General features: G+C 44.3%; 1 protein-coding gene across 2 annotated transcripts in view; it reads right to left on the reverse strand.

Moving 5' to 3' along the window:
- pex16 (peroxisomal biogenesis factor 16) overlaps positions 1–23,667 on the reverse strand; it is a 47,573-nt gene that overhangs the window by 19,969 nt on the left and 3,937 nt on the right. For both annotated transcript variants that reach the window (XM_048546111.2, XM_048546110.2), the window contains exons 2-4: positions 12,904–12,939; positions 11,577–11,653; positions 7,785–7,918 (exon numbers count right to left, since the gene is read on the reverse strand). In XM_048546111.2, coding sequence (XP_048402068.1) covers positions 7,785–7,918; positions 11,577–11,653; positions 12,904–12,939 — 247 coding nt within the window. The remainder of the gene's footprint in view (positions 1–7,784; positions 7,919–11,576; positions 11,654–12,903; positions 12,940–23,667) is intronic.

The following is a 23,667-nucleotide window of genomic DNA, read 5'->3' on the forward strand; positions in this document are numbered from 1 at the left end:
TGACAACTCAGCTACCTTTAGAAATCTTTTGCTATTCCTAACACCATGTCTTAAATGTAGTACAGAATTTTCTTTCACTGTGCTATTTACGAATACCACACCCAGATGCTTGTTGCGGCTGTTTCAAATCAATCCTGGACAAGCTCCCAAACTCTAAGGCCCACCCCTACAAACAGACAAAAAAAGGAAGGAAAAAAACTGGGAAGACAGTTCAATGCTCTATGTCCACAGAATTCAGTGAGATGAATCTTTTTGCTTGCTGCTCCATGATCTTCCTTCACCACATACTTTCATTTGCCTGCAGGAGGCACAGGGTAGCTGATTTGCACTTAGAAACCTCTGACTTACTGGTTAACTGATGAGGGAAAAATAAACTTGCTTGCGTCAAGCTTGAGTGTCTATTACTAAGAGAAAGGAAAGCTCCTTCTCTCTCAAAGATCTGATGGCTGCATGCTGACATATCAGAATTCAAAGGTATTAACGACTTTTAATATAACTCCATAAATCATGTCTATTAATCCATCAATCCACTAATTCGTGGTTATAATACCAACTGCAGGTTTTCATGTACTAGTCAGCCCCCATTCAAACTAACTCAGGGGTTTGCTACTATATCAGGTTATAACCACCTCAATTTGCCGTAACACCTCACTTGAAAGTGCACTCATGCATAACGCGCTATGTAAACAAACCCATTCAAACAAGACTGACATTCTATTCAAGGGTGCAGTCGGCGTGCCAGCTAACAAAACTGCACAAACACGACAGGATGGAACCTTTTTGCACCCTGACATCAAAAGCAGTATTTTTGGATTTTAAAATCCAACTGAATTGCTGCTGTTACCAAGTTGTTTATCTTCTCCCTCCATCTAGAGTGACTCCAAATATCAGTCAAAGGTGATAATTAGATAGCTCTGCAGAATTTTCCTGTACAATATGTACATGTCCCAAGTTTTTATTCAACATGTATATAAAGCTTTACTCCACTAATAAAACTAACAAATGCTACACAGTGTACGCAAGCAACCGTTACCCTACTAATAAAACTAATGGTGCTATGTCCAGAACGCGCGACCTTGAATGAATGAATGAAACAATGAAACTGACACGACTACCACAACAGGTGTGACCACGAAACCGAATGAATGAATGATAGTAAATAGAACCACAGACAATCAAAACTGTTGGGAACTCAGACTTTTATTGAACAAACATAAGATGTCTTTTTCTAACTTTAAAATTCTAACCTTGAAAGTAACAAGACTAATACCTTCTGAATTATGCAAGATCACTCCAATCTCATTAAAATAGCCATTAACACTCAACAATAACTGGTAACACTTAGCACATGTTTAAACCATCTCTGATTTCCTGCAAAACAGTTCTTGTACAAGTGTTAAAATGTTAATGTATGCTTGAATTCTGTATGAAATGGCTGCTTTTGAGCTATTTCGGGGAACTCTATTTCATAGAACAATAACAGCACAGTACAGGCCCTTCGGCCCTCTATGTTGTGCCGACCTGTCATACCGATCTCAAGCCCATCTAACCTACACTATTCCATCTACGTCCATATGCTTATCCAATGACGACTTAAATGTACCTAAAGTTGGCGAATTTACTACCATTGCAGGCAAAGCGTTCCATTCCCTTACTACTCTCTGAGTAAAGAAACCACCTCTGACATCTGTCCTATGTCTTTCACCCCTCAATTTAAAGCTATGCCCCCTCGTGCTCGCCGTCACCATCCTAGGAAAAAGGCTCTCCCTATCCACCCTATCTAACCCTCTGATTATTTTATATGCTTCAATTAAGTCACCTCTCAAACAACTTCTCTCTAATGAAAACAGCCACAAGTCCCTCAGCCTTTCCTCATAAGACCTTCCCTCCATACCAGGCAACATCCTAGTAAATCTCCTCTGCACCCTTTCCAAAGCTTCCACATCCTTCTTATAATGCAGTGACCAGAACTGTAAGCAATACTCCAAGTGCAGCCGCACCAGAGTTTTGTACAGCTACACCATAACCTCTTGGTTCCGGAACTCGATCCCTCTATTAAGAAAAGCTAAAACACTGTATGCCTTCTCAACAGCCCTGTCAACCTGGATGGCAACTTTTAAGGATCTGTGTACATGGACACAGAGATCTCTCTGCTCATCTACACTACTAAGAATCTTACCATTAGCTCTGAACTTTGCCTTCTAGTTACTCCTACCAAAGTGCATCACCTCACACTTGTCTGCATTAAACTCCTTTTGCCACCTCTCAGCCCAGCTCTGCAGCTTATCTATATCTCTCTGCAACCTACAGCATCCTTCATCACTATCCACAACACTACCGACCTTAGTGTCGTCTGCAAATTTACTAACCCATCCTTCTACGCCCTCATCCAGGTCATTTTTAAAAATGACAAACAGCAGTGGACCCAACACCAACCCTTGCGGTACACCACTAGTAACTGGTCTCCAGGATGAACATTTCCCATCAACTACCACCCTCTGTCTTCTTTCAGCAAGCCAATTTCCAGTCCAAACTGCTATATCTCCCACAATTCCATTCCTCCGCATTTTATACAATAGCCTATTGTGGGGAACCTTATCGAACGCCTTGCTGAAATCAATATACACCACATCAACCGGTTTACTCTCATCTACCTGTTTGGTCACCTTCTCAAAGAACTCAATAAGGTTTGTGAGGCACGACCTTCCCTTCACAAAACCGTGCTGACTATCGCTAATCAATTTATTCTTTTCTAGATGATTATAAATCCTATCCCTTATAATCTTTTCCAACACTTTACCAACAACTGAGGTAAGGCTCACTGGTCTATAATTACCAGGGTTGTCTCTACTCCCCTTCTTGAACAGGGGAACCACATTTGCTGTCCTCCAGTCATCTGGCACTATTCCTGTAGACAATGATGAGTTAAAGATCAATGCCAAAGGCTGGGCAATCTCCTCCCTGGCTTCCCAGAGGATCCTAGGATAAATCCCATCCTACCCAGGGGACTTATCTATCTTCACACTCTGTAGGATTTCTAATACCTCTTCCTTGTGAACCTCAATCCCACCTAGTCTAGTAGCCTGTATCTCAGTATTCTCCTCGACAACATTGTCGTTTTCTAGAGTGAATACTGTTGTAAAATATTCATTTAGCATTTCCCCTATCTCATCTGACTCCACACACAACTTACCACTACCATCCCTGATTGGGCCTAATCTTACTTTTGTCATTCTTTTATTCCTTAAATACCTATAGAAAGCCTTAGGGTTTACCCTGATCCTATCCGCCAACAACTTCTCATGTCTTCTCCTGGCTCTTCTGAGCTCTCTCTTTAGGTCTTTCCTGGCTACCTCGTAGCCCACAAGTGCCCTAACTTAGCCTAAACATCTCATCCTAACATAAGCCTTCTTCCTCTTGACCAGAGATTCCAGCTCCTTTGTAAACCACGGCTCCCGCACTCTACAGCTTCCTCCCTGCCTGACAGGTACATACTTATCTTACAGGAGCTTTTCCTTGAATAACCTCCACATTTCTAATGTGCCCATCCCCTGCAGTTTCCTTCCCCATCCTATGCTCCCTAAATCTTGCCTCATCTCATCATAATTGCCTCTCCCTCAGCTATAACTTTTGCCCAGTGGTATACACCTATCCCTTTCCATCACTAAAGTAAACATAACAGAATTGTGATTGCTATCACCAAATTGGTCACCTACCTCCAAATCTAACATGTGGCCAGGCTCATTACCCAGTACTAAATCTAATATGGCTTCGCCCCTTGTTGGCCTATCTACATACTGTTTCAGGAAGCCCTCCTGCACACACTGGACAAAAACTGACCCATCTGTAGTTATCGAACCATAGTGTTCTCAGTCAATATTTGGAAAGTTGAAGTCCCCCATGACAACTACTTTGTCTCTCTCACTCCTATCGAGAGTCATCTTTGCTATCCTTTCCTCTACATCTCTGGAACTATTCAGAGGCCTATAGAAAACTCACAACAGGGTGACCTCTCCTTTCCTGTTTCTAACCTCAGCCCATACTACCTCAGTTGACGAGTCCCCAAACATCTTTTCTGCAACTGTAATACTGTCCCTGACCAACAATGCCACACCTCCGCCCCTTTTACCATCTTCTCTGTTCTTACTGAAACATCTAAATCCCAGAACCTGCAACAACCATTCCTGTCCCTGCTCTATCCATGTCTCCAAAATGGCCACAACATCGAAGTCCCAGGTACCAACCCATGCTGCAAGTTCACGCACCTGATTCCGGACGCTCCTGGCATTGAAGTAGACACACTTCAAACCAACTTCTTGCTTGCCAGTACCATCTTGCTTCCCTAAAACTTTATTTTGGACCACCCTACTCTCAACCTTTTCTATACTCGAACTACAATTTTGGTGCCCATCCCCCTGCTGAATTAGTTTAAACCCACCCGAATAGCCTTAGCAAATTTCCCCCCCAGGATATCAGTACCCCTCTGGTTCAGGTGAAGACCATCTTGCTTGTAGAGGTCCCACCTACCCCAGAAAGAGCCCCAATTATCCAAGAATCTAAAACGCTCCCTCCTGCACCATCCCTGTAGTCACATGTTCAACTCCTCTCTCTCCCTATTCCTCGCCACACTAGCACATGGCACGGGCAACAAGCCAGAGACAACAACTTTGTTCGTCCTAGCTCTCAGCTTCCATCCTAGCTCCCTGAATTTCTGCCTTAAATCCCCATCTCTCTTCCTACCTATGTTGATGGTGCCAATGTGGACCACGACTTGGGGCTGATCCCGCTCCCCCTTCAGGATCCCAAAAACACGATCAGAGACATCACGCACCCTGGCACCTGGCAGGCAACACACCAACCGTCCGTCTCTCTCTTCCCCACAGAACTTCCTATCTGGACCCTAACTATGGAGTCCCCAATGACTAATGCTCTGCTCCTCTTCCCCCTTCCCTTCTGAGCAGCAGGGACAGACTCTGTGCCAGAGACCTGTGCCCCACTGCTTTCATCTGGTAAGACCCCCCCCCCCACAACAGTATCCAAAACGGTATACTTATTGTTGAGGGGAATGGCCACAGGGGATCCCTGCACTGCCTGCCGGTTCCCTTTCCGTCCCCTGACCATAACCCATCTGCCTTTTTCCTTTACTTGAGGAGTGACTACCTCCCTGTAACTCCTCTCAATAACCCCCTCTGCCTCCCGAATGATCCGAAGTTCATCCAGCTCCAGTTCCCTAACGCGGTTTTCAAGGAGCTGGAGTTGGGTGCATTTCCCGCAGATGTAGTCAGCAGGGACACTAGTGGTGACCCTTACCTCCCACATTCTGCAGGAGGAACATTCAACTGCCCTGACCTCCATTCCCATTATTCTAAATTCCCAAGACTTAAAAAATAAAGAATAAAAAATAAACTTGTTACCTTACCAATCAGGCACGCACAACCTTTTTTTTGGTTGGAGGAGGAGGATGGGTGGGAGACACTACCCGGGTAGTGTTTCGGGTAACGCAACCACACAAATATATTACCTCACTCACTCACCAGTCCCGTGTCAGCTCCTGCTCAGCGTACCTCCGCCTATTCACGAGGTAAGCTTTTTAATTATTCAAAAACAGTGACTCACAGTGACTTCCCGGCAGGCTCCTGCTCCAAGCTCCCGCTCGCGCTGCTGTTGCAACCAGAAATGGACAGGTACATGGATGGGCAGGGAGCAAATGGACACAGACCGTTAGAAAATAGATGACAGGTTGGACAGAGGATCTTGATCGGTGCAGGCTTGGAGGGCCGAAGGGCCTGTTCCTGTGCTGTAGGTTTCTTTGTTTGTTTGTTTATAGGGATGGCATGTGAGACACTGTACTTTACAGTTGAGGCATTGATTATAAGAGCAGGATGATTGCATTAGAGCTGTACAGAATTTTGGTTAGGCCACAGCTGCAGTACTGTGTGCAGTTCTGGTCACTACACCATAGGAAGGACGTGATTCCACTGGACGGGGTGCAGAGGAGATTCACCAGGATGTTGCCTGGGATTGAGCACTTCAGCTACGAGAGAGGCTGGATGTTCTCTTTGGAGAAGAAAAGGTTGAGGGGAGACTGGATTGAGGTGTACAAGATTGAGGGGAATGGACCGGGTGAAGCGAAAGTAATGGTTACCCTTAGTTGAAGGGTCAATACAAGGGGATATAATTTTCAAGTTAATGGTTTTGAGGGGATGACGAAAGGTCTTTTCATCCAGAGAGTGGTGGGGTCTGGAATGCACTGCCTGGGAGGGTAGTTGAGATGGGAAACATCAGAAACTTTAAAAAGTGCTTGGATAAGCACCTGAAATGTCATCACATTCAAGGCTATGGGCCTAGTGCAGCAAAGTAGGACCAATGTAGGTAGTATATTTTTGGTGGTAGAGATATGATGGGCCAAAGGGCCTCTTCATTACTGAATGATCATATGATTTGATTGAAATCATCGGAGGTCTGGACAGAGAAGAGCGGGAGAAACATTCCTGGTCAGAAAAGGATTGAAAACCAGAGGTTACAGACTTAAAGTGCTTTGCAAAAGAAGCAAATGCAAGGTGAGAAAAATTGTTTTTTCACAGTCAGTCATTAGAGTCTGAAATGCACTACCTGGTAATGTAATGGAGGATGACATTCTCTTTGAGATGTGGCCATACAGTCACTCTAAGGGTCTGCACATGCCTAGTAACATATTGACACATTCACTTCCAGTTTCCACAGCCACTGCCACATACAAACATTGAGACATGTTCAGTTGAGACATTCAAGAGGGCACTAGATGACGAATTAATTCAGAACATGCATGTTTATGGGGTACAAGCAAGAAATTACCAGCAAGTCAAAATGCTCAGAATTGATGCAGACACAATGGACTGAATGGCGTCCTTTCACACCATAACAACTGACGCTCTGAGTTCAAATATTTGCTACGACAGAATATAAAACATCAATTAAGCAACTGCTGCTTCATTTGAAAACCACACACAAGGACTGTAGAACTTTGCCACCTTTATTTTGTGCCAGACATTCCCTCTTAACTTTGCACCGATGTATATGCTTTACAACACATCTCCATAATTTCTCTCAGAGCTGGCCAAGAATAAAATTCCCCTTCCTTGTACTCAAAATAACCTTCTACTGGCTGTTGAAGAGTGGTAACTGACATCAAGTAACTACATTTTCATTAGCAAGGTATAACTTGTGCTGAAAAGAAGATCAAATCTCTGTGGCAGTCAATTAAGGAAGGTAAAAAGCAAAAGAACTGCGGATGCTGTAAATCAAGAACAAAAGCAAAGTTGCTGGAGCAGCTCAGCAGGTCTGGCAGCATCTGTGGAGGAGAAAACAGAGTTAACATTTCGGGTCCGGTGACCCTTCCTCAGAACAGTTCTGAGGAAGGGTCGCCAGACCCGAAATATTAACTGTTTTTTCCTCCACAGATGCTGCCAGACCTGCTGAGCTTTTCTCGCAACTTTACTTTTGTTCCCAATTAAGGAAGGTAACATTTGGGAGGGGGTTTCCTTTTTTCACCCGAGCAGGTTGAGGGGAGAACATTGCGTCTGGGAAAGGGAGCGTGAGGTAGAAGGAGCAGGAGCACATGGGAACTGAATGCTGGGATGGGACCTGTTCAGAGCAGCATGTTAGATCACAGAGGCAAAAGGGCCAGGAGATCAACCACAGCTGGTCCAGCAATGTGCCAGTTTTATGTATATAAGTGTTGGAAAATGAGCTGGCGGTAGGGACAGCAGACAAGGAACGAGTGAATTTCAGTGCTGTACTCTTACTTAGCTAACTGGATGAGGATAATCACCAGCCATCGACACTTTTCACCCCAAAACTTGGCCGAGCACATCTCAGTGAAAACTTCCAAATGTTCCAAAACTGTCAACCACGTCATCAACCGCCGTTGAGTGTCAGACTGGGGTGAAAAAAGCAGCAGTGAGTGTACATAAACACAGCACCTGAATATCTTTCAGTGCAGACACAGACATACACAGTCCCCAAACACCCATCAGTGCAGGCACAGACACAGTCCCTGTCCCTGAACACCAGTCAGTGCAGACACAGATGTAGTCCCTGAACACCAGTCAGTGCAGACAGAGACACAATCCCTGAAAACCAGTTGGTGCAGACACAGACAGACACAATCCCTGTTCATGAACACCAGGCATCTCGAGGCAGCTGGTGATAAGAGTGGGAGCAAGCAGCCTGAGGCAGCGGGGGTGGCAGCAGGCAGCTTGAGGCAGCAGCAGGAGAAGGAAAAGGGTTTTTCTGGTCGAGGCAGCAGCAGTCTGCAAGGTGGTGAGATCAACAGCCCGGGCCAGTGGCAGGGGCGAGGTTGAGCTCTTTTGAGGAGTATGAGCCCAGCATGTCCAGGCACTTATGGACTGTGGTGTTGAACTGTTAACTTTGTTTTTTCTATTTTTCTGCTTTGTACCACGGTTCCATACCTAGGTATCTTTGTACCTAAGATGGTGCCCTAAGTGGTGACTTGTAAGCTTTTCATTTTACTCATATGAATACGTGACAATAAACCTATTTCAAATTCCATTCTTTGGCTGGGAGTCCTCTCTCCAATACACAGACCCTTTCACCTGTCTCCTACACTTGTGCCCTTCCTTCTTGCCTCTTCCCTGCAATTACCTCTTCAATAAGAAATGGTGAATGACATACCCACCTTCATTTCTGTGCTTCCTTCTCCAACTGTAACTTCTTTTCCTCTTAATACGTTGTTCCCTCAAGGGCAAACCCTATCTTGGTCTCCAACCTGCTCACTAGGATGATGCTGTTGTGGTCAGACATGTCAATCTCTACCTGGCTGAGGCTGAGCACCAACTCTCAGACACATCCTCCTATTCCCCTCACCCCCACAACCATGACCCCACCATTGAACATCAAACTGTTGTTTCCAGGGCTGTGACTGACTTCGTCTCCTCTGCAGATATCTTCACTGCAGTTTCCACACAGCCCACTGCTACAACTTTCCCAAAATCCATAAATGTGATTGCCCAAGATGACCCATCGTTTCAGCTTGTTGCTGTCTCACTGAACTCATTTCTTCCCAACGTGACTTGATTCAGTTCCCCTTGTTCAGTCTCTACCCTCTTACACATTTCTAATCCTACTGAGAATTTACATCAGTTCCACAGTTTTTGATTTTCTGGCTCTAGTCACCTCTTCACACCCATCCCCATAAAGATAGTCTGAAAGCTCTCTGTTTCTTCCTTAAAAAGAGGCCTGATCAGTCCTCATCCACCACCATCCTCCTTCACCTAACTGAACTCATTTTCACCTTGAACAATGTCTCATTTAACTTCGATAACAAGGCGTAGAGCTGGATGAACACAGCAGGCCACATCAGAGGAGCAGGAAGGCTGACATTTCGGGCCTAGACCCTTCTTCAAAAATTTCATTTCTGAAGAAGGGTCTAGGCCCAAAACGTCAGCCTTCCTGCTCGGCCTGCTGTGTTCATCCAACTGTACACCGCGTTATCTCAGATTCTCCAGCATCTGCATTTTTTACTATCTCATTTACTTTCTCCAAAAGGACAACATCCAAAGCCATTGTTATCCACATGAGTCTCTTTGTGGGCTATTCGTTGTTGCAATGCACTCGGAACTCTTTCTCCAATTCATTGATAATGTCACAGGTGCCACCTGCTGCCCTCTTTCAGATTTGAAAACATTCATCAGTATTGCTTTTAATTTCCACCCTACTGTCACGTTCATTTGATCCATATTAGACATTTTCCTTCCCTTCCTTGATTTGAGGATAGGATGTCAACCAATATTGGTTACAAACACACCAACTCCCACTATTACTGTGATTACACTCCCTCACACCTTTGTTTCCTGTAAGGACACCACTCTGTTCTCCCAGCCTGTCTGTTGCAAATATTCGGATGACATCACATTCCACCGGGGTGCCTCTGACATTCTCTCCTTTTCTTTCAGCCAGGAACTTCCCTCCATTGTGGTTGGTAGGGTCTTCAGCTGTATCTGAACTATAACCCAAGCTTCTGCCTTCACATCTTACTGCCTCTCCCAGAGCCAGAACAAGGTTGCTCTTGTCCTCACTTGCCACCCACCAGTCTCAGCATTCAAAGGATCATCCTTCATTATTTCTACCATGTCCAGCTGGATGCCACAGAACACACTTTCCTCCTCCCCTCCACTGTTAGTGTTCTGCAGGGACTGTTCGCTCCATAACACTCTGGTCCACTCCTGCATCATTCCCAACATTTCCTTAGTCCCCTCAGGGCACCTTCCCATGCAATCAATATGTAACACTTGCCCATTCACCTCCTCCCTCCTCACTGTCCAAGGTCCCAAACACAACTCCAAGTGAAGCAGCATTTCACTTGTACTTCTTTCAATCTAGTCTGCTGCATTTGCTGCTCACTTCACAGTTTCCTTTGATGAGACCAAATACAAGCTGCATGAGCAATGTGTGAAACATGTCTGTGACATGTGCAGGAATGACCCTGACCATCCAGTTGCTCTCATGCTAACATTTCTATCCTGGGTCTGCTGCCACGTATCAACGAAGAAAAACACAAGCTCAAGGAACACCACTTCATTTTTTGCTTGAGCTCTTTACAAACTTACGGACTCAATATTGATTTCCAACACTTCAGAGCCTGATCTCATGGCAGAGATAATAGGAACTGCTGATGCTGGAGAATCTGAGATAACATGATGTAGAAATGGATGAACACAGCAGGCCAAGCAGCAGAGGATGTTTTGGGTCTGGACCCTTCTTCAGAAATTTCTGAAGAAGGGCCCAGAACTGAAACATTAGCTTTCCTGCTCCTCTGATGCTGCTTGGTCTGCTGTGTTCATCCAGCTCTACACCTTGTTATCTCTGATCTCATGACATTTGTCTTCCATTTTTCTACATTCTTTAACCTCCATGTCCCAATGCCCTATCTTGTTTGTGCCTTGTTTACTTTGCTCATGGCAGTCAGTCCACATTTACCCATTTTCACACCCTAATCTACAATCACTTTACATGTCTATTTCTCTTCCATCACAATTAACAAACTTTTTGTCTTTTGGACTGGGCTACGCATCATATAGTCCCCTCACTTCTCTGTTGTTTCAATCAAATGTATGAAAACCACTATTTTCCAACCCCTTTCAGTTTTGATGAATCATAGTGGACTGAAAATGTTGCCTCTGTTTTGCTCCGCAACGATACTGTCAGACTTACTGAGTTACTCCAGTGTTTGTTTTACAATTCCAGCATCTGCACTATTTTGTGTATATCTAACAGAGGAATTCACATGTTTAAATATACAGAAAGAAATACCCAGTAGTGAGTTACAGATTGGAATCTAATTGAAAGGCTTTGGGGGTGTACATACAGAATACCAGTCACCTGGGAATGACTTACAAACTTGAATCTAACAGGGATGTTTAGTGTCGTTAATAAACAGAATATAAGATACCTGGGTGAGAGACAGCCAGTGTTTAAATGATAAATGTCAGGACATTTTTAATGTTAGCTATGGTTTATGTATTGGCTTTTGTTCTGCATGTCAGTGGTCAAAACTTCCCTCCTGAAGCAGTACTTACCACCAGCAGTGTTGGAGCAATGCCTTTCCTGAGGATTCCATCATTCACCAGCACCAACAAGTTGGAAGCAGAGTACACTGTCAAATGGAGAGAAACCCATGTGAAATCATGACACCAGATAGAACAGCTGAATCTCTCAACAAGCAGAAACCGAACTGATAAACAACCATTCCATGCCCACTTCAATGATGTGATCTGCAGATTCTGCCCTGTACACTTTTCAATGTGAACAAGCTAGTGGTCTGAGAACACTGCCATACAAAACCGCACTATAATCTTTCCACCTGTTTTCAGGTCAGCTTCCCAACCACCTTTTTCTCACTCCACACCAGTTCCTTCACAGAAAGAACCACAAACAGTGCACCTCAACCCTTCTCACTAGTGGTCAGGGTCTGGAAAATCACAGACATTAAGTCATACTAACTCAAGGACTACTTGAGTCTGTACACTTGAATCTCTCATGCAGCCCTTTGTCCAAGAGTCCAGTGTGTGTTAAGCAGGGTTCAGGAATTGTCAGAAATTAATGCCCAGTCACAGGCACCTGCTCTGTGATCAGCAGGCTGTCCTCGATACCTGTGCACCTTGCTGTCTGTGATCAGCAGACTGCACAAACTACCTACAGACCTGTCCGTAGGTGAGCAGACTGTACTCAAGAAAAAGGCACCACACCTAGCCGAGTTTAGCAGATTGTTCATAGTTCAGGAACACCTTGTCTGCTTGTCATCAGCAGAATGCCCTCAGTACCTACATACTATTTGTCTGAGTTCAGCAGACTGTCCTCAGCATCTGTATACCCTGTTTGTCTGTGTTCAACAAACTATTCTCAATACGGGCTCACCTCGTGTAAAGATCAGCAGACTGTCCTCAGCAGCTGTTCACTGTCTGCCTGTAATCAGCAGACTGTGCTCAATATCTATACACTACTTCTGCCTGTGAACAGCAGATTGCACTCAATATCTTTATACCTTTTTTGTCCGTGATCAGCAGACTGTATTGTTATTAACAAAAAAAAAGAACCATGGATGCTGGAACTCAGAAACAAAATCAGAAATTGCTGGAAAAACTCAGCAGGTCTGACAGCACCTATGGAGAGAAAGCAGAGTTAATGTTTCAGGTCCAGTGACTCTTCTTCAGAAAAGCGCAATTTCAGATTTTGCTTCTGCATTTGATACTTGGACACTCCTTCTGTCTGTGACTAGCAGACCGTCCTCAGTATTAGTATAGTTTCGTTGTGATGTTTCTAAGGACTGGAATTAATTTCTTCATGCTACTGTAAATACTGCACTCCTCTACACCCATGTCCGAGGTTCCACTCCTTTATACATACCAAGCTCAGAGAATTCGTGGGAATCTGCAAACCGCCCTGTAAGAGAGAGGAGAGACTCTGTTACTTCAATCCTGCCAATGACTGAACTCAATGATTTTTCCTGGCTCTCACCTGCCAAGGTAAGATCAAAATTCACATCAAGGGAGAGCAGGGAATTGAGATATAGAATTGTGCACTCAAACAGGAACATATAGGAAAGGGGGCTCAGAATCTGACTGAATTTCATATTATGTTTGAAAGTGACAATGCGAAGTTTGAAACTGGGATCTTAAACTGAAACAAAGTCAGTTTGAGGGGGGGGCTTCAGAGAGGTTGCTGGCTGATTAATGTTGGGGAGATTCAGTTATAAAATGATAGTGAATAATCAAATTTTGCAAACATTTTTAAAAATCATGAGTAATTCTCAACAAATATTAATTAACTTCCAGAAAGCACTGCAACTAAAATGACACAATGGTAGCTAAAGAGTTAAAAGGGATTTACAATGTTGTCAAAAAGTGTAGAAGGCTTCAAATTGATAAAGAACCAGATAGTGAAACTGCCACAAAAGATAAAGAGGTTTTCAAGAGCTGAGAGAAGCAGACAAGGAAAAAGGAAGTAACTTTGCCAAGTCCCTTAAAGGCAGAAGAATGACAGCTAATGATCAGAGACTGGTTACAATGCAAGAGACCATATGGCTCGTAGTAAATATCTCATCCTGTCCCAGAGCATCCCACCTCATGTCATTCTCCAGTCTTCTCTCTGTAACCTTGTTCATTCTTCTCTTTCAGATAACCCTCCAATTCCCATTTTAATGGTTCATTTAATCCTACATCCACTACAATCTCAGGCAGTACATTATACAGTGAATGGTTGAGGTGTACAAAGAACAATAAAACAAAGAACAGTACAGCAAGGGAACAAGCCCTTCAGCCTAGCAAGACTGCTCCAAGGCATAATGCTTTTCTAATTCAAAACCTTTTGTCTCTCTGCAGTCTGTATCTCTTTATTCCCTGCCTATTCAGATGTCTGTCAAGATGCTTAAATGTTATTATTATTTCCACCTCAACCACCTCCTCTGGCAGCACATTCCAGGCACTTACCACTCACTGTATAATAAACTTGCCTCTCATATCTCCTTTAAACTTATCCCCTTTCACCTTACCCTAGTAATTGACATTTCTATCCTGGGAAAAATGACTCTGACTATCTGTCTGTTATCATTTTGTAAACTTCAATCAGGTTGCCCTCATCCTTTGTCATCCAAGTGAAAACAAAGTCCAGGCCCGAAACGTCAGCTTTCCTGCTCCTACGATGCTACTTGGCCTGCTTTGTTCATCCAGTTCTAAACCTTGTTATCTCAAGTTTGTCTAATCTCTCCTCATGACTATTGCCTTCCAAAACTGGTAACATCCTGGTAAACTGTTTCTGTACACACTCCAAAGCCTTCACATTCTTCTTGTAGTACGGCATTCAGAATTGTACACAATATTCCAAATGTGGCCTAACTGAAGTTCTATACAGCTGCACTATTTGCCAATTTTTATACTCTGTGCCAGACATGCATGCCATAAGCGTTCTCAACCATCTTATCTACTTGCTTTGCTACTTTCAGGCAACTGTGGACCTGAATGCCTAATTCCCTCTATAAAAATTGATCTAGTAAAGGTTCAGCCAATTACTGGATACTTCTCTCCTGCATTGGATCTTCACTTTGCACTTGTCTGGGTTAAACTCCATTTGCCATTTCTCTATCCAGGTCTGAGCCTATCTATATCCTGCTGTCTTCTCTGGCAATCCTCCTCACTATCTGCAACTCCCCCAATTTTGTGTCATCTGAAAATTTGCTAATCAGGCCACCTGCATTCTCCTCCAAACTGTTCATATATATATTACAAACAACAGGGGTCCCAAAACTCGTGGCTGCAGAACACCACTGGTTACAGACCTCCAGTCAGAAAATCATCCTTCCACTGCTACTTTCTACCCATGTGGACCACATCTAATGCCCTGCCCTCATCAATCATCTTTGACACTTCCTCAAAAAACTCAATTAAGCTCGAGAGACACCAACTTCCCTCTGCAAAACTACACTGCCTATTGCCAATAAGTCCATATTTTTCCAAATGTGAATAAATCCTATGCCGAAGAAACTTCACCAATAATTTCCCAAACAGTGAAGTAAAGGTCACTGGCCTGTAGCTTCTCAGATTATTGCTGAGGCCCTTCTCAAACAAAGGAACAATGTTGGCTATTCTTTAATCCTCTGGGACCTCTTCTTATACTGAACAGGATATAACATTTTGTACAAGGCTCCAGCAATTTCCTTACCTGCCTCCCGCAGCATTCTGGGATGGAACTTCACAGATCCTGGGGACTTGTCTACCTTAATGTTTTTTAAAACACGCCACACCACTTCCTTTATTATAATGACATGCCCCAGAATATCAATATTTCTCTCATGTGAATATTCTCTATGGTGAATACCAATGCAAGGGTTCATTAAAAACCTCACTCTCATGCTCCAGCTTCATGCATAAATTTCCTCCTTCATCCTCGCGAGGATGTCCCCTTTCCCGAGCTAGCCAGGATGATGGAGCAGTAGGTCATTCAGCTCCTTGAGTCCTCTCCACCTTTCATGGAGGTCATAGTTCATCTAATAATCCTCAACTTCACTTTCTGCTTTACCCCATAACCTTTGATTCCCTGACTGATTAGAAATGTTCTATCTCAGCCTTGAATACAGTGAACGACCCAACCTCCACAGTGAAGAATGCCAGAATCATGACACTCAGAAAAAAATTCCGCCTCATATGGATATGGATGATAGTATAAGATAGGGGTGGAGGTTAGAAAGACCTTAGGATTAGGGTAAAAGTTCGGCACAACATCATGGGCCGAAGGGCCTGTACTGTACTATGTTCTAACTCTTGTCTTACATGGGAAACCCCCTTCTTTGAGACTATGCTCTCTGATTCTACATTCTTCCACAACGGCCCCCTTAAGAATTTTGTGTTTCATTAAGGTCTCCTCTCACTCTTCCAAACTTCACTGAGTGAAGCTCAACCGACCATACAAAAAAATCATTCCAAATCCAGTATCAGCCTGGTGAACCTTGTCTGGTCTGCCGCCAATGCTAGCATATATTTCCTTAAAGGGCCAAAAACTGTTCAGAGTATTCCTTCAGAACATAGAACACTAAAGCAAAGTACTGGCCCTTCGGGCCTCGATGTTGTGCTGACCTGTGAAACTAAACTGAGGTCCATCTAACCTACACTATTCCATTATTACCCATATGTTTATCCAATGACCATTTAAATGACCTTAAACGTGGCGAGTCTACATTCCACGCCCTTACTACTCTGAGTAAAAAGCCTACCTCTGACATCTGTCCTATATCTATCATCTCTCAATTTCAAGCTATGTCCCCTCGTGCTTGCCATCTCCACCTGAGGAGAAAAGCTCTCACTGTCCACCCTATCTAATCCTCTGATTATCTTGTATGTCTCTATTAGGTCACCTATTAACCTCTTCTCTCTAATGAAAACAGCCTCTCTCAGTCCCTCAGCTTTTCCTCATAAAACCGTCCCTCCATACCAGGCAACATCCTGGTAAATCTCATCTGCACCCTTTCTAATTCTTCCACATCCTTCCTATAATGCGGCGACCAGAATTGTACACAGTACTCCAAGTGTGGCTGCACCAGAGTTTTGTACGGCTGCAACATGACCTCATGGCTCCAAAACTCAATCCCTCGCCCAATAAAACCTAACACACAACCAGCCCAGCTCTTCCCCTCCACCCACTGCATCCCAAAACCAGTCCAACCTGTCTCTGCCTCCCTAACTTGTTCTTCCTCTCACCCATCCCTTCCTCCCACCCCAAGCCGCACCTCCATCTCCTACCTACTAACCTCATTCCACCTCCTTGACCTGTCCGTCTTCCCTGGACTGACCTATCCCCTCCCTACCTCCCCACCTCCCCACCTATACTGTCCTCTTCACCTATCTTCTTTTCTCTCCCCATCTTTGGTCCGCCTCCCCCTCTCTCCCTATTTATTCCAGAACCCTCACCCCATCCCCCTCTCTGATGAAGGGTCTAGGCCCGAAACGTCAGCTTTTGTGCTCCTGAGATGCTGCTGGACCTGCTGTGTTCATCCAGCCTCACATTTTATTATCTTGGATTCTCCAGCATCTGCAGTTCCCATTATCACTCACACTGTACACCTTCTTAGCAACCCTATCAACCTGGGTGGCAACTTTCAGGGACCTATGTACATGGGCACTGAGATTTCTCTGCTCATCCACACTACCAAGAATCTTACCATTAGCCCATTACTCTGTATTCCTGTTACTCCTTCCAAAATGAATCACCTCACACTTTTCCACATTAAGCTCCATTTGCCACCTCTCAGCTGATCTCTGCAGCTTATCTATGTCCCTCTGTAATCTGCAACATCCTTCTGCACAATCCACAACTCCACCGACCTGAGTGTCATCTGCAAATTTACTAACCCATCATCCAGGTCATTTTTAAAAATGACAAACAGCAGTGGCCCCAGAACAGATCCTTGCGGTACATCACTGGTAACTGCACTGCAGGATGAACATGTCCCATCAACCACCACCCTCTGTCTTCTTTCAACTAGCCAATTTTTGATCCAAACCACTAAATCACCCTCAATCCCATGACTCTGTATTTTATGCAATAGCCTACCTTGGGAACATTATCAAATGCTTTATTGAAATCCATATACACCACATCAACCGCTTTACCCTCATCCACCTTAGCCAGAAGTTTGAAGCATACAATTTGAAGTTTGACTCATGCAATTTTAGCAAGACTGCCCTATTTTAATATTTCACTCACTTTGACACAAAGGCCTACATTCCATTTGCCTTTCCTAATCGACATTGTTTTCCCTCATGTCATCATTGCTTCTCTTGCTGATCACCTTCCAGTTCTCCAACCTTCCTATTAACAGGAATGGTTTTCTCGATTTATCTCCTTGTACTTTCTGCATTAATAAAATCCAGAAGGCTGTATGCTTTATAAACCACTGTCTCAGCCGTCTATCCTTCCATATCAGAGCCTTTATTTTATCCTGTCTCTCCACGTTCTTCCAACCAAATTACATTTCTTCATACTCTCTGCATTGACATTCATATCTCACCTATTCACCCACTTCACCAACTTTTCCATGTCTTTTTGCAGTTCTATAGTATCCTCCTCTCAGTTTACAATTCTTCCAAATTTCGTGTCTCACGACACGTGTAGTGTCTCCCACCACCCTCCTCCTCTTTCCGAAAGAAAACCGTGGTGTGTTGAGAAGGTTTTTGTTTTTCTTTTTTTTTAAATCGCGTGCTGTTAAGTAGTGATTGGTAATAAATTTTTCATTTCGTTTATTTATTATTTGATATTGTAGTGGGACTAAGTTAAGCTTAAGAGTAAAAACGGCAGGAGATCCCAGACCCGTGTTATGCTCCTCTTGCTCAATGTGGGAGCTCAGGGACGTGGCTGATGTCCCTGATGCCTACACGTGCAGGAGGTGTGTCCAGCTGCAGCTCTTGTTAGACACATGATGGCACTGGAGCTGCAGATGGACTCACTTTGGAGCATCTGCAATGTTGAAGAGGTTGTGGACAGCACATTTAGCAAATTGGACAAACCACAGATTAGGTGGTTAGGCAGAGAAAAAGCAAGGAGGCAGTGCATGTGCCCCCTGCGGTCATCTCCCTCCAAAACAGGTACACCGTTTTGGATACTGTTGGGGGAGATGGCTCACCAGGGGAAGGCAGCAGTAGCCAGGTTCATGGCACAGTGGCTGACTCTGCTGTACAGAAGGGTGGGAAAAAGAATGGAACAGCAATAGTCACAGGGGGTTCAATTGTAAGGGGAGTACATAGGCTGTTCTGTCGTCGAAAACAAGACTCCCAAATGGTATGTTGCCTCCCAGATGCATGGGTTGGGGTGTCTCATATCGGCTGCAGGACATTCTGAAGGAGGAGGGTAAACAGCCAGCTGTCGTGGTACATATAGGCACAAATGATACAGGTAATAAATGGGATGAGGTCCTGCAAGCAGAATTTAGGGAGTTAGGAGCCAAGTTTAAAATGTAGGACCTCAGATGTAGAAATCTCAGGATTGCTACCAGTGCTACATGCAAGTCAGAGTAGAAATGAAAGAATAGGTAGGATAAATGAGTGGCTTGAGAGATGGTGCAGGAGGGAGGGGTTCAGATTTTTGGGACATTAGGACTGGTTCTGGGGGAGGTGTGACTATTACAAATCGGATGGTCTACATCTAGGCAGGACTGGAACCAATGTCCTACTGGGGTGCTTTTGCGAACACTGTTGGGGAGGGTTTAAAGTAACATGGCGGGGTATGGGAACCAAATGAGGAGGTAAGTGGACAGTAAGGAGGTAGTAACTAAAGCCTATAAGCATCTAGATAATAAAGTCAGTGAGACTAAGGGGAAGAGTAGGCAGACAGCAGATGATGAACGCAAAGGGGCAGCTGGTCTGAGGTGCATTTGTTTTAATGCGAGAAGTGTAGTAGGTAAGGCAGATGAATTTAGGGCTTGGATTAGTACCTAGGAGGATGAAGTCATTGCTATTACTGAGGCTTGCTTGAGGGAAGGGCAAGACTGGCAACTAAATATCCCAGGATATAAATGCTTCAGGCGGGATAGAGAGGGAGGAGGATTTACATGACTGGTCAAAGAGGATATCACAGCTATGCTGAAGGAGGGCACTGTGGAGGACTCAAGCAGTGAGGCAATATGAGCAGAGCTCACAAATAGGAAGAGTGCGGTAACAATGTTGGGGCTGTACCATAGGCCTCCCAACAGCGAGAGTGAGATAGAGGTACAAATACGTAGACAGATTATGGAAAGATGTAGGAGCAACAGGGTGGTGATGATGGGAGATCTTAATTTTCAAAACATTGATTGGGATGCACATAGTGTTGGGGTTTAGATGGAGCAGAATTTGTAAGGAGCATCCAGGAGTGTTTTATGGAGCAGTATGTAAATAGTCCAACTCAGGAAGGGGCCATACTGGACCTGGTGTTGGGGAATGAGCCTGGCCAGGTGGTTGAAGTTTCAGTAAGGGATTACTTTGGGAATAGTGATCACAATTCCGTAAGTTTCAGAATACTCATGGACAAAGACGAGAGTCGTCTTAAAGGAAGAATGCTAAATTGGGGGAAGGCCAACTATAGCAAAATTCGACACAAGATGGGGAATGTGGATTGGGAGCAGCTGTTTGAGTCCAGGACATGTGAAAATAAGGGATACAAAGGGCAAGATTAGGGAACCATGGATGACAGGTGAAATTGCGAGACTAGCAAAGAGGAAAAAGGAAGCATACAGAAGGTCTAGGTGACTGAAAACAGACGAAGCTTTGGAAGAATATCGGGAAAGTCGGACCAATCTGAAACGAGGAATTAAGAGGGCTAAATGGGGTCATGAAATATCTTTAGCAAACAGGGTTAATGAAAATTCCAAAGCCTTTTATTCGTACATAAGGAGCAAGAGGATAAACAGAGAAAGGGTTGGTCCACTCAAAGACAAAAGAGGGAAGTTATGCGAGGAGTCAGAGAAAATGAGTGAGATTCTTAATGAGCACTTTGCGTCGGTATTCACCGAGACGACGGACAGGATGGATGTTGAAGTTAGGCAGGCATGTTGAAGTTAGGGATGGATGTTTGATTACTCTAGGTCAAGTCGGCGTAAGAAGGGGGGGGAAGTGTTCGGTGTTCTAAAAGGCATCAGGGTGGACAAGTCCCCAGGTCCAGATGAAATCTATCCCAGATTGCTGCGGGAAGGAAGAGAGGAGATAGCTGAGGCCTTAACAGATATCTCTGCAGCATCCTTGAACATGGGTGAAGTCGTGGAGGACTGGAGAATTGCTAATGTTGTCCCCTTGTTTAAGAAGGGTTAGCAAGGATAATCCAGGTAATTACAGACTTGTGAACCTGATGTCAGTGGTGGGGAAGCTGCTGGGGAAGATACTGAGAGATAGGATCTATTTACATTTAGAAGAAAATGGGCTTATTAGTGATAGGCAGCATGGTTTCGTGCAAGGAAGGTCATGTCTTACCAACTTGATCGAATTCTTTGAAGAAGTGACAAAGTTGATAGATGAGGGAAGGGCTGTAGATGTCATATAAATCGACTTCAGTAAGGCGTATGATAAGGTTCTCCATAGTAGCCTGATGGAGAAAGAGAAGTTGCATGGGGTCCAGGGTGGACTAGCTAGATGGATAGAGAACTGGCTGGGCAACAGGAGATGGAGCGTTGTAGTGGAAGGGAGTTTCTCAAAAATGGAGAACTGTAACCAGTGGTGTTCCACAGGGATGCGTGTTGGGACCACTCTTGTTTGTGATATACATAAATGATCTGGAGGAAGGTATAGATGGTCTGATTAACAAGTTTACAGATGACATTAAGTTTGGCGGAGTAGCAGATAGTGAAGGGAACTGTTGGAGAATGCAGCAGAACATGGATAGATTAGAGAGTTGGTTGGAGAAATGGCAGATGGAGTTCAGTCTAGGCAAATGCAAGGTGATGCATTTTGGAAGACCCAATTTAAGAGAGAACTATGTTGTAAATGGAAAAAGCCCTGGGAAAAATTGATGCGCAGAGAAATCTGGGTGTTCAGGTCCATGGTACCCTGAAGGTGGCAACGCAGGTGGATAGAGTGGTCAAGAAGGCATATGGCATGCTTTCATTCATTGGACAGTGTACTGAGTACAAGAGTTGGCAGGTCATATTACAGTTGTATAGGACTTTGGTTCCAACATATTTTTAATACTGCGTACAGTTCCGGTCACCACATTACCAAAAGGATGTGGATGCTTTGGACAGGGTGCAGAGGAGTTTCACCAGGATGTTGCCTGGTATGGAGGGTGCCAGCTATGAAGAGAGGTTGAGTAGATTAGGATTATTTACATTAGAAAGACAGAGGTGGAGGGGAGGAATCTGATTGAGGTCTACAAAATCATGAGGTGTATGGACAGGGTAGATAGCAAGAAGCTTTTTCCCTAGAGTGGGGGACTCGATTACTAGGGGGCCACAATTTCAAGGTGAGAGGGGAAAAGTTTAAGGGAGATATGTGTGGAAAGTTCTTTATGCAGACGGTGGTGGGTGCCTGGAATGCGTTGCCAGCAGAGGTGGTACAGGCGGGCATGATAGCATCGTTTAAGATGTATCTAGACAGATACATGAACGGGCAGGGAGCAGAGGGATACACATTCTTGGAAAATAGGCGACAGGTTGAGATGGAGGATCTGGATCGATGTAGGCTTGGAGGGCTGAAGGGCCTGTTCCTGTGCTATATTTTTCTTTGTGTGTTCATTTCATATGAACAGACCAAGGAACAAGAGTAGGCCATTCAGCCCTTGAGCCTGTTCTGCTATTCAATAAAATCTTGACTGATCTGATTTTAACCTCAATCCTACATATCCCTGAGAATCTTTTGATAATCATGAATATCAAGAACCTCTGCCTTAATTAATGATTCTGTATCCAGTACCTTCTGAGGAAGAGAATTCCAGACACTCAACCAAAGAAATTGTTTCCTGCCTCAAACGGGCTACCCTTATTTTTAAACTATGACCTCTCATTCTAGCTCTAGCTTCTCCCACTAAAGGAAACATCCTTTCCACATTTGTCCAGGCAATTCCCCCCTCAACCGTGAATAAACTCAACAGAATACAGGCCTAGCCCACTTCACCTTTCTTCACAGGGAAATTTACTCATTTGGGGAACTCCACAACAAACTTTCTTCCAGTCCATTCCTTTCAATTTCCTATCACTTGACCACTTCCGTATCCATTTTGAAAGCAGTGAAAGAGGAAATGGCTGAGATGTTGAAGTGATCAGCAAAGATGTCAAAGCTCTTACAAGCAACTTCTGATCCATGCTTCCAAGGTCTATCAATCTCAAACATTCTGAATTTGCTAACTAACCTCCATGTGGCACCATTGCAAATGCTTTCTGAAAGTCCAAATAGACAACATCCACAGCACTACTCTCATCCCTCACCTGTGTCACTTTGTCAAAGAACTCAATTTGTCAGACTTGATCTACCCTTGTCAAAGCCATGTCAACTGTTTTTCTTTCAGTGTATGTTTATCTAACTCCATATTATGGCCTCCACCAGTTTTCCCACTACTCACATCAAGCTTTATGGTCTGCAGTTTCCTGGGATAGCCTTTCTTTAACAACAGTGTCATTTATAATCCTTCCCGTCCCCTGGGACTAATGCCGTGTTCAGAGAGGTCCAGGAAATTTCTGCGAGGGGTTAGATAGAGATTTTAGCCATTGAGAAAAGTTGGATGAATCGGTTTGCTTTCTTTCACTGAAATGCAAGAGACCGGGGGGGGGGGGGGGGGGGGGGGGGGGGGGGGGGGGGGCAGCGACCTGATAGAAGGTGATGGTTTCAGTGTCTGACCACTAACTGCCCCTACCCCCCATTTATAAGTTTATAAGATTGTGAATATCAAGGAAAGCAATGGAAAGCATGTGGCTTTTTCCCAGGATGGAGAGATCAATTACTAGGGGACACAGGTTCAAGATGCAAGGGGGGGGATGTTTGAATGAGATGTGCGAGGCAAGTTTTACACACACAGGGTGGCAAGCGCTGGAGCACACTGCCAGAAGTGGTCGTGGAAGCAGACACAACAGTAGCATTCAGGAAGCACCTGGATGAACACATGTATAGGAATGAAACAGAGCAATATGAATCCTATAAGTGAAGACAGTTTTGTACGGAAGGGCAA

This window comes from Stegostoma tigrinum, chromosome 17, assembly GCF_030684315.1.
Source record: "Stegostoma tigrinum isolate sSteTig4 chromosome 17, sSteTig4.hap1, whole genome shotgun sequence".
In the NCBI taxonomy this organism is placed as follows: domain Eukaryota; kingdom Metazoa; phylum Chordata; class Chondrichthyes; order Orectolobiformes; family Stegostomatidae; genus Stegostoma; species Stegostoma tigrinum.